Raw genomic sequence first — 14,082 nt, 5'->3', positions numbered from 1 at the left:
TATCATAACAAAAACTACAAAACAAGTGTCAGTATACTAATATAAACATTGAATTCCGGAAAAAGGACTGCCTAAAGGGGCCCCACTTCCGGGCAGTCAAACACCTTTAAAAATTCACCATTTTCAAAGAACTGTTACACATGTTTGTTTTGATGCATTTGCAATAGCGTGCAAGTGTTGAAATTTCACATAACTAAGTAGAACACAGTTTTCAGCAATTGTTTATTTTTATTTCTTTACAAATGGCATTCATTTTCAAAGGGGGACAACTTTTTCAGAATATTTTCAGTACGGGACAGTACGACAGAACATGTAGTGGTCAGGTAAAATATTGGTAACGATGTTGTTCGTTTATAAAATATTTCTGTGTTTTGGTGATATACTCCTAAACCTTAACATCTTTTTCAACAATTTTTCAGTCATATAAATGACAGTGTTTACTTGTAGCAGTGAGCACAATGCCCAACTTTATAGATCTGGCTAACTGGAATATGATGCAATAGACACATATGACATGCCACCCAGTCACATTATACTGACACCACGCTACCAGTCCAAGCACTATCCCCTTAATGCTGAGTGCCAAGCGAGGAAGCTACTAAATCCATTTTTTAAGTCTTTGGTATGATATGACTTGGAACCCACAACATCACGCACCAAAAGCAGGTGCTCTATCAACAGGCGGTGAAAAGTGTATTTTATATTATTTCTATCTGACAATGGTTTCTTGTACAATGTATTTCAGTACCTAAAAGATCTTTTCGAAAAAAACAAAAAAACAAACAGAAGTGGAAGCAGAGTGCCAATATTCAACAATGTTCCATGTCTGAAATAGGTCAGTTTGTAGGTCAGTCTTGCCACTAGCACTGCAGCATGTGAGTATATACTAAACTAGGTCATTAATCTGGGATGTAGGCAATCTGGTAAGTTACAGACAGATGGACGGACAGTTCAATCGCTATAATTGCCCTGGGGCATAAACATATTGTGCAAAAGTACTTAACTAATGTCATCTTAGAATAATTATGCATGTGAGTAATTAAACAATATATGAGCCGTGCCATGAGAAAACCAACTTAGTGGCTTTGCGACCAGCATGGATCCAGACCAGCCTGCGCATCCGCACAGTCTGGTCAGGCTCCATGCTGTTCGCTTTTAAAGCCTATTGGAATTGGAGAAACTGTTAGCGAACAGCATGGATCCTGACCAGACTGCGCGTATGTGCAGGCTGGTCTGGATCCATGTTGGTCGCATACCCACTATGTTGGTTTTCCCATGGCACGGCTCATATGATTTCAACATCTGACTGTCTATAAAAAAAATATTATTCTTTCTGTTCCTAAATATAGCCTTGTTCAGTTTCTGAGGCATTTCTGCGAACAACCAAAAATAATGGTCATTGTTCATTGGTGAAGCAAGACTGGTTAACAATGAAATATGAATGAACACCCAGTCTGAAAATATTCACTGGCACTGTATTAAGAAATAGTTTTATTTGTCCTTGTAGAAAAGTAACAAGAGCGCCGCCAAGCGGGGCAATATACGCCCGAAGGGTTACATCACAGGATAGGAGCAAAATTTAAAGAACATGACTGTTGAAGCCCAAAGGACAGGAACAACAAAAAAAAGCAATTCCCCCCCAAAAAATTCTAAGTCCACAAAAGAATTCTTACCAGGTAAAGTTATGTCAAAATATATCTAAAAATTGGATGTACCATCCATGTTGTACCACAGAAAAGTGGTCTCTGTTTTTCCCTACAGCCAATAATAAAAAAGTTTCAAAATAAGCTATTTATAGTAACCAAAAAGGGAAGTAATTAAAAAAAAAACTATTGTAAGAGAACAAAAAGGGATCTGCCAGATAAAATCAAGAGCACTGCAATGCATAGCAATGTATACAAAGCAAAGTCATATATGACCTTTGACTCCTAAGTGTGACCTTGACCTTGAAGTTAGTCATCCGAAACCAGCGCTCTGCACGTCGTCTCAGTGTGGTGAACATTTGTGCCAAGTTTCTTTGAAATCCTTCAAGCAGTTCAAGAGTTACAGAGCGGACACGAAACACACTCATATGACCTTTGACCCCTAAGTGTGACATTGACCTTGGAATGAGACATCCAAAACATGCACTCTGCATGTCGTCTCAGTGTGGTGAACATTTGTGCAAATTTTCTTTGAAATCCTTCAAGCAGTTCAAGAGTTACATGACATGAAACACACTCATATGACCTTTGACCCCTAAGTGTGACCTTGACCTTGAAATGAGACATCCAAAACATGTGCTCTGCATGTCGTCTCGGTGTGGTGAACATTTGTGTCAAGTTTCTTTGAAATCCTTCAAGGGGTTCAAGAGTTACAGAGCGGACACGAAATTGCTAATGGACGGACAGACAGACGGACACCGGGACCATTACATAATAGTCCCTTCGGGCGTATAAAAACTCATTTTGATCATAAAGCTACTTTCAGCTTTAAACCCTTATCATGCTGGACACGATTAATTCTGCCTTTGCGACCAGTGTAGAACATGATCAGCCTGCACATCCATGCAGTCTGATCATGATCTGCACTGTTTGCCATTCTGTCAGTATCTATTTGGTGATCACCCCTTTTAACAGTTAATGGTACTGTCCAAATTAAAAGATGGACAAGTTCATTATAGAAATTTAGCACGGTAAAGGTTAATAGTGTTGGAAAATCCTCAGGGTGGCTCTACAGGCATTATTTCAGGCCGATGAAGTGCTTTTTCAAAAATGATATAGAAGAATAATTTGTTTTTTTTCAAAGTAAAATCCAAATAATTATCTTTCACTGAGTGGAGACCAGCTGCAACATTATCCCGAGTGGCATAGCTACCTGAGTTAAAAAGATGTAGTGTTCATAAGTGAAAGATACTTTTTAATTACATGTAAAACAAAATTAATTAATTTTCTTTGTATTTTATGTTTTAAGAAACTTTCAACCAATTCTATAGTTTCATACCAATGAAAAACTACATTTGTAATTTTTCTGCAAAATATCAGATATACATGTATATTACTCTTAATTTTCCAACAATTAACTGCAAAATATGTGAAAAAAAAAATTATTACCTGTTTTTGACATATCTTTTATCTTAAGTAAAGTTGCAATGTCATGTATCTAAAATATTCGTATACAGTAATCCAGATTCTTTTTTTTAAATGAAGAATTAAAACTTTTAAGCCGAACACTTTACATAAAACAATAACTGAAATTCATCATTATCTATACAATATAAACACACCAATCACAAGTCAAGAGATGTTTTTAAAATGTCTTCGCTATTTTTACGGAGAATGACGGTACAGTGATGTCAAGTGGTTCCCCATTCTACTGGCTCAAGTACTTGATTACTATCCATCCTACTTGTATCAGTGATGAGAAATTTCCACAGAACCTCACTTATATCACATACCTACTGTACTCATTGAGACACTTTTTCAAGTGGTTACTTCTTTTCACCATATTTGTAAATTTTAGTGATTTGACACAGTTTTGTCTCCACAGTTAATTGTTCCACAGCCAAAGAAAGCTAAATTTTGCCAGAATTCATCCGCATGCAGTATGCTAAATTAAGAAAAACACCAAGGTGCAGAGGCAAGAGTGTCTAGCTCCTGACTTTGCCACCATGGGTTCAAATCCTGGCATTTGACTTTCGTCTACACACACAACTGAAGCAGCCATTCAGCATAGTTGTTGGAAATGTCTCAACAAACGATGTTAAATAAATCAGTTTAAACTAAAATGGACTGAATTTATGTATGTATATCAAACTTTCACTGTCAATTCAGTTTTTTTGGCAGTTCGTGCTGATCAATGAATCCTAGAAGCAAAACAGACAAAGAGCACATCTCTTCCCCATATTTTTTCCATGCAACTTTATCTAGGGGGATAATAGTTTAAAACATTAAAGGGTGATAACTCTGCTAAATCTCATTTGACCAAAAAATACTTAACTCTTATCATGCTTGGACATCACTGATTCTGCCTATGTGACCAGCAAAGATCATTATAAGCCTGCACATCTGTGCAGTCTGATCAAGATCTGCACTGTTTGTCATTCAATGAGTATCTTTTTGGTAAGCACCCTTTTAACAGTCAATTGTACTTTTCAAACTGAAAGATGGACAAGTTCATTTTAAACAAGAGGGCCATAATGGCCCTGTATCGCTCACCTGTTATCATTGCATTTAAGGACAAGAAGGTCAAAAAGTCATAATCAAGATCAATCAAAAGAATCATGAGAAAATATAGTTGAAATTTTCTTAAAGGTACAGATATGTCAAAATACACCTATAAATTGGTGGTACCATCTATGCTGTACCACAGAAAAGTGGTCTCCATTTTTCGCTACGGCCAATAATAAAAAAAAAAGTTACTAAATAAGCTATTTATAGTAACATAAAAGGGAAGTAATTAAAAAACAAGAGGACAATGATGGCCCTGTATCACTCACCTGAATACCATTGCTCAAAATGATATGATCGTTTCAAACCAATCTCATTAGAAGCTGCTAAGGTGTGCAATTAGGGGTGGTAATCAGATATAAAATAACTCTGGAACCTACGATTGGATCTGACAGATCTGTCATGGATCCAAGATTTTTATTGTTGTTGAAGATATTTTGGAAGTTTGTATTAAATCAAACCATAAATGTAGTCTCCATATGACTGCAAAAGCCAAAATAGAAAATTTTGGACCTTTAAGGGGCCTTAACTCTGGAACCCATAATGGTGATACAAGTTGTGTGCAAGTTTCGTTAAAATCTAATCAAAAATGAAGCTGCTATTCTGCAGACAAGGTCAAAATAGCTAATTTTGGCCCTTTCAGGGCTCATAACTCTGGAACCCATAATGGAATCTAGCCAGTTCAAGAAAGGAACATAGATCATATGGTGATACAAGTTGTGTGCAAGTTTGGTAAAAGTCAAATCATAAATAAAGCTGCTATTGTGCAGACAAGGTCAAAACAGCTAATTTTGGCCCTTTCAGGGGCCATAACTCTGGAACCCATAAGTGGATCTGGCCAGTTCAAGAAATGAACCAAGATCTTATGGTGATACAAGTTGTGTGCAAGTTTAGTTAAAATAAAATCACAGATGAAACCATTATCGTGCAGACAAGAAATTGTTGACGGACACACTCACACGCTGACAACAGACGAAGGGTGATCACAAAAGCTCACCTTGTCACTATGTGACAGGTGAGCTAAAATTGTTGTAAGTGAACAAAAGAAGGATCTGGCAAATAAATACAAGAGCACTGCAATGCAACGCAAATGCAGAGCAATATACACACAAAAAAAAGTCATATGACCTTTGACCCCTAAGTGTGACCTTGACCTTGAAGTAAGATATCCCAAACACATGCTCTGCACATCGTTTCGATGAGGTGAACATTTGTGTCAGGTTTCTCTGAAATCCTTCAAGGGTTTCAAGAATTGCAGAGCAGAAGGGAAATTGCTAACCAACAGACAGACAGACGGACACCGAATCGATAACATAATAAGTTCCTTAGGGTGTATAAACAGGAATCGAGATCTTATGGTGATACAAATTTTGTGTAAGTTTGATTAAATTCAAATCATAAATGAAGCTGCCATTGCACAGACAGGGTCAAAATAGGTAATTCTGACCCTATCAGGGCCCATAACTCTAGAACCCAGAATGGAATCTAGCAAGTTCAAGAAAGAAACCTAGATCTTATGGTGATACAAGTTATGTGCAAGTTTGGTTAAAATCAAATCATAAATGAAGCAGCTATTGCGCAGACAAGGTCAAAATAGCTAATTTTTGCCCTTTCAGGTGCCATAACTCTGAAACCCATTATGGCATCTGGACGGTTCAAGAAAGGAACCGAGATCTTATGGTGACACAAGTTTTGTGCAAGTCTGATTATATTCAAATCATAAATGAAGCTGCTGTTGTGCAGACAAGGTCAAAATAGCTAATTTTGGCCCTTTCAAGGGCTATAACTCTGGAACCCATAATAGAAACTGGCCAGACATGTCACTGTGAACTTGACCTTTGACATACTGACCTAAAAATCAATAGGAGTCATCTGCTGGTCCTGACCATGCTTCCTATTAACTTTCATGACCCTAGACCCAAGCGTTTTTGGGTTATCGTCCGGAACCATTTAACTGTTCAGGGTCACTGTGACCTTGACCTTTTACATACAGACCTCAAATCAATAGGGGTCATCTGCTGGTGATGAACAACCTTCCTATCAACTTTCATGATCCTAGGCCCAAGTGTTCTTGAGTTATCATCCGGAAATGGATTGGTCTACATTCCGGCTGACCGACTGACATCTGCAATATACCCCTCCTTTTTCGAAGGGGGGCATAAAACTGTTAGACCATAACTCTATATCACTGATGGGGTATATGTGAAATAACTCCTGGTACTTTCTGTGTTGTTCTTTCTATAATGTTTGGAGTTAAGCAAAAACAGTCCAGACAAACTTTCGTGAAAGACATTAATTTTGTTTTCACAAAATCAATAATTATGTATAATAATATAACAGTAGACATACGTCATATGATATAATAAGGATATATATTCTTGGAAAAGTTTAGCAATTTTAACAAACAAAATTTAATGTATATAGATTTCAAACAATAAAGAACGATCTTAAATTTCTCACAAGTCATTCAAACAATCAGGCAAAATATTAACAATTAACTGATTCAACTGTGATGAAAGCTTGATACTTGTCTGAACTGCTCTTGAGTCAACTTCCTGGAAAAACTGATTTCGTATGAAAAGGCTTGGCCATGACTATTAGAAATTGATTATATTTCAATTGAAAATTTTTATCAATACAATTCCTGACATTAATATTTAAGAAAGCAAGTTTGCTAGTGTTCTGATTTCCGTCTCTAAATAAACTTCCTTGTCCGAGGGAAATGCCACTCGAGATGATAATAGTGTCAGTGTATTATTCTCTCATTGACAAACACATCACAATACACAGTCAGTAAAAAATCCACTTCAATAGAAGTTTGGATAGTATTCATGTATAAGTACTTTTAAGTGCTATGTACCAAAATAAAACAGAGTTAAGTGTTTTAGTGGCAAGCTAAATTGTAAGTAGAAGTAAGCAATTTATGCAATGAATTTCATTTAAGCTTACTAAATTTCAAAAATGGACTGGTCCATCATTCAATTTTGGCAATATCATTTAGTATCTGAAGGGGTGTTCAATGAAGTGTGAACAATGCAGACCATGATCAGCCTGCGCTGATGTGCATGCTGATCTTGGTCTGCAATGGTCACAAAGTCAGACTCACTTTCAACCAGCAGGCTAAAGGTTAATCTGGTATGGTGAACCACCTCTTTATTTAGTATCAATGTCTTGAGCACCAGAGTTAACACGAGCTATGTTGTCCCCAGTCATTTTCCTTGTATCCTCTATGTTTGGATTCCTCAAAACCCTGGTTATCTCCAGCGTTTTGCAAATCCCTTCGCAAATTCCAGCTATCAATGTTGTATTTTACATACAGGATAATACATGAGTGTCTTTTCATATCGACTTTATTATACAAGGTGAATAAAATAACAAGAGGACCATGATGGTCCTGAATCGCTCACCTCTTCCCACATGACCCAGTTTTGAGTATGACGTCGTTTTTTCTATTATTTGACATAGTGACCTAGTTTTTGAGCTCATGTGACCCAGTTTTAAACACGACCTAGATATTATCAAGATAAAAATTCTGACCAATTTTCATGAAGATCCATTGAAAAATATGGTCTCTAGAGAGGTCACAAGGTTTTTCTATTATTTGACCTATTGACCTAGTTTTCGAAGGTACGTGACCCTGTTTTGAACTTTATCTAGATATCATCAAGGTGCACATTCTCACTAATTTTCATGAAGATCTCATGAAAAATATGGCCTCTAGAGAGGTCACAACGTTTTTCTATTTTTATACCTACTGGCCTAGTTTTTGACCGCACGTGACCCAGTTTCGAAACTGACCTAGATATCATCAAGGTAAACATTCAGATCAATTTTCATGAAGATCCATTGAAAAATATGGCCTCTAGAGAGGTCAAAAGATTTTAATAATTTTAGACCTACTGACCTAGTTTTTGACCGCAGTTGACCCAGTTTCAAACTTGACCTAGATATCATCAAGATGAACATTCAGACCAACTTTCATACAGATCCCATGAAAAGTATGGCCTCTAGAGATGTCACAAGGTTTTTATATTATTTGACCTACTGACCTAGTTTTTAATGGCACCTAACCCAGTTTCAAACTTGACCTAGATATCATCAAGGTGAACATTCTGACCAATTTTCATAAAGATCCATTCAAGGGTATGGCCTCTAGAGAGGTCACAAGGTTTTTCTCTTTCAAGACCTACTGACCTAGTTTTTGATTGCAGTTGACCCAGTTTCAAACTTGACCTATATATCATCAAGATAAACATTCAGACCAACTTTCATACAGATCCCATGAAAAATATGGCCTCTAGACAGGTCACAACGTTTTTTCATTATTTGACCTACTGACCTACTTTTTGACGGCACGTGACCCACTTTCGAACTTGACCTAGATATCATCAAGATGAACATTCTGACCAATTTTTATGAAGATCCATTCGCAAGTATGGCCTCTAGAGAGGTCACAAGGTTTTTCTATTTTTAGACCTACTGACCTAGTTTTTGACCGTACGTGACCCACTTTCGAACTTGACCTAGATATCATCAGGATGAACATTCAGACCAACTTTCAGACAGATCCCATGAAAAATATGACCTCTAGAGAGGTCACAAGATTTTTCTATTATTTGACCTACTGACCTAGTTTTTGAAGGCACGTGACCCACTTTCGAACTTGACCTAGATATCATCAAGTTGAACATTCTGATCAATTTTCATGAAGATCTCTTGAAACATATGGCCTCTAGAGAGGTCACAAGGTTTTTCTATTTTTAGACCTACTGACCTAGTTTTTGACCGCAGTTGACCCAGTTTCGAACTTGACCTAGATATCATCAAGATGAACATTCAGACCAACTTTCATACAGATCCCGTGAAAAATATGGCCTTTAGAGAGGTCACAAGGTTTTTCTATTATTTGACCTACTGACCTAGTTTTTGAAGGCATGTGACCCAGTTTCGAACTTGTCCTAGATATCATCAAGGTGAACGTTCTGACCAATTTTCATGAAGATCTTTTGAAATATATCGCCTCTAGAGAGGTCACAAGGTTTTTCTATTTTTAGACCTACTGACCTAGTTTTTGAAGGCACGTGACCCAGTTTCGAACTTGACCTAGATATCATCAAGATGAACATTCTGACCAACTTTCATAAAGATCCCACAAAAAATGTGACCTCTAGAGTGGTCACAAGCAAAAGTTTACGGACGCACGGACGGACGACGGACGCTGCGTGATCACAAAAGCTCACCCTGTCACTATGTGACAGGTGAGCTAACAAAATGCGAGGCTCTGCAGAGCATTTAATCAATTTTGTTCAACAAGTTTTAATAAATTCAATGTCAAAAGACACAAATGTTATATTCTTTTTAAATTTTATCACATGTAAGCTTTTCCTGCTGTAAAATCAAAATTTTGTCTTTCTTAGACCTAGACAATTAGACCAATGTCTCCTACACTTATAGTGATGTCAACATCAAAGCTCTATTACACTAGTGTAATACCAAATTTATGTAATGGCTTAAATGTCATTCCCACAACGTCAAATATGTGATACAAATACTAATTACATTTTGTTTCAATTCTTCATCCTTTGAGTTTGATGCTAGGTGAGACAATTATTCTTTGTCACGATTTGATAGAAAACAATGAGTTTGAGGTCAATTGACCTTATTAAATGATTCATACGAGGAAGTTGTCAATTAATAGGAATTCTTACACGACCAGAAAATAACCTATAAACATGTAGTGCAAAATCTATCTCTGGTTATTCTGCAATATACCACTCACGTGCAATGACGTCATCCGATCCAGGTGCATAGTACGGTCGTAAAAAGTAGTTACCACTTTTTTCTAATATTTTTGATACTAGTATGTCGTGTTAGAATCGAAATAATAAGTTCCCAAGTGTGATTTATCGTACAGTAACCAGAGTTTTTCGTTTTTATGCAAAACAATATATCACTCAGGCCTACGGCCTTCGTGATATATTTTTACACATAAGAACTCAAAACTCTTGTTATTCTACAATAAACCAAGTCTGGGAACTTATTATTTCTTAAATATTGGAACTTAAGTTACTGTTTAACTGTCATATATATAACTGAAATACTTTAAAAACTGTATTTAAATTGCTATCTGAATTAATGACAGTATTAAGTATTAAGCACATTTTTTGTTGATATTTTTCAAGGGGAGTAACTCTTGCATGGAATTGTTCCTTAAATAACCTGAATTATCTGTAACTGCTTTCGTGTTAGAATGCATATGTTGCTCAACTTATTTGGGCAACTCATCCGTATTTTTAGTGGGAGGTAGTAACTGTGATTTCAGAAGCTTCCCCGGATCTACAGTGTTTTACTTGGAGCAGCTTGAACCCACAATCCCTAGTGTAGTCAGACAGTGTTACCAACAAACCACGTCCACTCCTGCTACCTATGGTAAGCATACAGCAAAACTGAAAGAAGGAGTTCAATGTGCCTGCAGAAGCTAGTATGTGCCTGACTTCAGGGCCTACTGACTTGCACTTAACAAGAAACTATAAATTATAACCCCCTATTTTCTTCCCCATTTTTTTTTCAGTTTTAGGAAAATCAGGTATAAGAAAGAGCAATATTCTCTCAATATGAGTAAATAAGCCTTGAAGCGGTCTTAATTTTATATGAAATATAGAAAGATTTTGATTAGTGGTCTGTAACCCAAACAATCAAAGTACATGTAAAATGATTGTTCAATTTTCTATATTTACCTGTATTTTTGGGAATTTTCCCATGAAGCCAACTTGTTTGGGACTGTTGAAATCCATTTACACAGTCTGCCATTCTTCTTTGTTCAAACTCGTACATTTCTTTAGCATGAAGATGAAGGTCATGTGCATTCTGACTACAGGTCATCCAGTTCATACCAAGGTCAAGGTCACTTGGAGGCTTGGGCTGCCATGCTTTGTTACGTAAAGGTGCCTCAACTTTGGTGTTGACTGCATTGTTCTGAAAAATTGCAAGAGCAACGTCTATAAACAGTAGACTAATGTCATAACATTGTCTAGGATGCCAAATAAATTTGTAAAACAAATTTCTTTTCATAAAATTTCTTTTCTGACATATTTGATAAAAAAATCTTTCAGTGATATTTGTTGAAATGAGTTTATTTATTAAATGATCAATGCTTTGGCATCGTTTATCGACAGATTAAATATGCAAACATCTGAACCCTGATGATGGTTAACCACAAGAAGGCATTGTTTTTTTTTTCATTTTGACATGCTTATTAAAATATGATGGAAAAAAAATCATCTTAACAAGTTGTACTAAATGGGTGTCCAGGGATGTGAAAATCCCAATATTTTTCACTTGTCCACAGACAATTGAGACATAAAAATCAACTTGCCCACATTCAAAATTCACTTGTCTGGGTTTTCAACATTAAAACCTGCACTAGACTGCCAATAATTCATTATTTTGGGCAAGAGATTTTATGATCTACAGGTAGAAACAAAAGCAAATATAATACAGTGTATTACTGTAACTGTGAAAAAAAAGCTATCAACACTTTTGCCTGTGTATATACAAGGCTGAGGTTGCATCAGCAAGGCTTTGGAACCTTCAACAGATTCAGTAGAACAGAATTGCCATGCCAAAAAATTGCCCGTGGGAAGCCAAATGAAACCCTTGAAATGATCCGACTCGTTTGAATCGTACTCACAATCTCTCTGTACTTCTGATTTTTTGTTTTATTATTACCTGACTATCGGTGACCAACGTTCTATTAATGATTTATCCAAGTTTGAAAGAATTGTTTACGTCGTAGAGTTACAGTGTGCAAAATCATGCGAGACCGAGACCAAGAGCCAGTCAGAAGACGGGAAAAGAAGCTAAATTTAGAGGCAAGTAACTGACAAGCTCCACATATAATCAAAGGTCATGGCCAAATGACATACAGAATGTCTGTCAAATCCCTATGAAGAACGTTTGCCTCACAGAGGCATTACACTCAGACCTTCAAACTGGAAGTACCAGTTTTATACTCACTCAGTATACTGCAATCACTCAATTTAAGGGCATAAAATGTTGTAGTTTTAGCTATAATGGCTATTTCAATGGGATATAAATATGTCAATTTTAACAGTTGAAAATAAAATAAATGGGAGTTTTATTTGTGTGTTCCTTGTGGATTGATCAAACCATGAAATTCACAAAAATTTGTCCCCCACCTCTATAAATCAACGATTTCTCAATATCTGTTAACCAAATGAATCAAATTGTCTGTGCAATGATTAACTCAAAATACAACATCACTGTAATTCTTTCTTGTTTATTTTAACAAATTCTTTTTTTTAACAAAATTTGTAGATTGAAAGGGCGATTTTGTAAGTGTTTTTCTGGAAAAAAAGGTCCGAGTGTAATTGTTATGATGGATTACTGTAAGAAACCTAAAGCTGGTAAATTATTTCAAGCAGATGTGCAGTGTGCATAACTCAGCCAATGTCTGAAATTTCAAGTAAATCAGATTTATGCAAAGAATCTGAACTGACACGTACCATGTGTCCAAAGTTGTCAAACCCATTTGTCTGCCAACCATATCCACCATCAATGTTACTATTTACAGCATAGTTGCCATAGTTACCATTCTGTAAGCTCCAGTTGTCATGGTAACTGTCCGGCATTGAGGACCCTGAATTCCTGTGACATTGAGAAGAGTGTGTCTCAAGTCTTCGCCGATAACTTTCTATCACCTCAAAGAAGCTGTTCTCCACTGAAAACAAAAAGAAAATACAATTTTAAAATGGTTTGGTCACAATAATTAGAGATGTTGAGGTTAAAATGGTTTTAGCGTCACCTAAAACACAAAAGATGTAAGATGTAAACATCACCTAAACCACAAAAGATGTAAGATGTAAACATTACCTAAAACACATAAGATGTAAACATCACCTAAAACACAAAAGATGTAAGATGTAAACATCACCTAAAACACATAAGATGTAAAATGTAAACATCACCTAAAACACAAAAGATGTAAGATGTAAACATCACCTAAAACACATAAGATGTAAGATGTAAACATCACCTAAAACACATAAGATGTAAACATCACCTAAAACACATAAGATGTAAAATGTAAACATCACCTAAAACACATAAGATGTAAAATGTAAACATCATCTAAAACACCTGTGTGGTGGGAGATAATAGTACCCCATATGAGAATATTGTAGAGGTTAAAACTGTTCTAGTATCACATAAGTTACATGAGATATGTAGAGGTTAAAATGGTTTAAGTATCGATGTAAGTCACCTGTGATACAGAGTTTAACATATGCTAAATTTCTAGAATGTACTGGTCCATCATTCAATTTTGGCAATACCATTTATTATTTGAAGGGATTTTCACTGAAAAATTACTTACTGTATAGCAAACACAGTGCAGACCATGAACAGCCTACATAGACATGCACGATGATCTTGGTGTGCACTGGTTGCAAAGGCAGAGTCACTTGCCGCCAGCAGATTAAAGGTTCAAGTCAATTGGCCTGTAGGCTATTGCATGCAGTTTGATTTACCAGTCACATTGACAATCATGTCACCATCTTACAGGTACATGGTTTTGCAATAATTATGACAGTGCATTTCTCGGTGACAGGGTTTACTGCTAGTAAATATTCCTGTTTGGAGGTTTTGACAAAAATGTACATATGCATTCTTTATAAAAAGAGAAAAAATTGTAAACCAAAACAAAACCTGGGAGAGGGGAGGGGAGAGGGGGGAGGGAGAAGGTGGATGCAGCACAGCTGTTGTACTTCTTCAACTCTCTATCTTCAGAATTACAACAGATGATAAAAGAGCTGTCAAAATTTCATCACTTCCATAAAACTCAGTTTGATACACA

The 14,082-nt window shown here is 36.3% G+C and overlaps 1 protein-coding gene across 5 annotated transcripts in view; it reads right to left on the bottom strand.

The window, feature by feature from the left end:
• LOC123527464 (rap1 GTPase-activating protein 1-like) overlaps window positions 1-12,943 on the bottom strand; it is a 183,582-nt gene extending 170,639 nt beyond the window's left edge. For 2 of the 5 annotated variants that reach the window (XM_053523394.1, XM_053523395.1), the window contains exons 1-2: window positions 12,734-12,940; window positions 10,946-11,183 (exon numbers count right to left, since the gene is read on the bottom strand). In XM_053523394.1, the coding sequence (XP_053379369.1) occupies window positions 10,946-11,183; window positions 12,734-12,859 (364 nt within the window). In that variant the 5' untranslated portion in view covers window positions 12,860-12,940. Of the gene's footprint in view, window positions 1-3,092; window positions 3,250-10,945; window positions 11,184-12,733 lie in introns of those variants that run through there. The other 3 variants (XM_053523397.1, XM_053523396.1, XM_053523398.1) reach the window with 3 other exon arrangements.
• Between the last annotated feature and the right edge of the window lie 1,139 nt (window positions 12,944-14,082).

The sequence above is a fragment of the Mercenaria mercenaria genome, chromosome 14 (genome assembly GCF_021730395.1).
Source record: "Mercenaria mercenaria strain notata chromosome 14, MADL_Memer_1, whole genome shotgun sequence".
NCBI lineage: Eukaryota > Metazoa > Mollusca > Bivalvia > Venerida > Veneridae > Mercenaria > Mercenaria mercenaria.
This window is presented reverse-complemented; position numbering and strand designations above follow the sequence as displayed.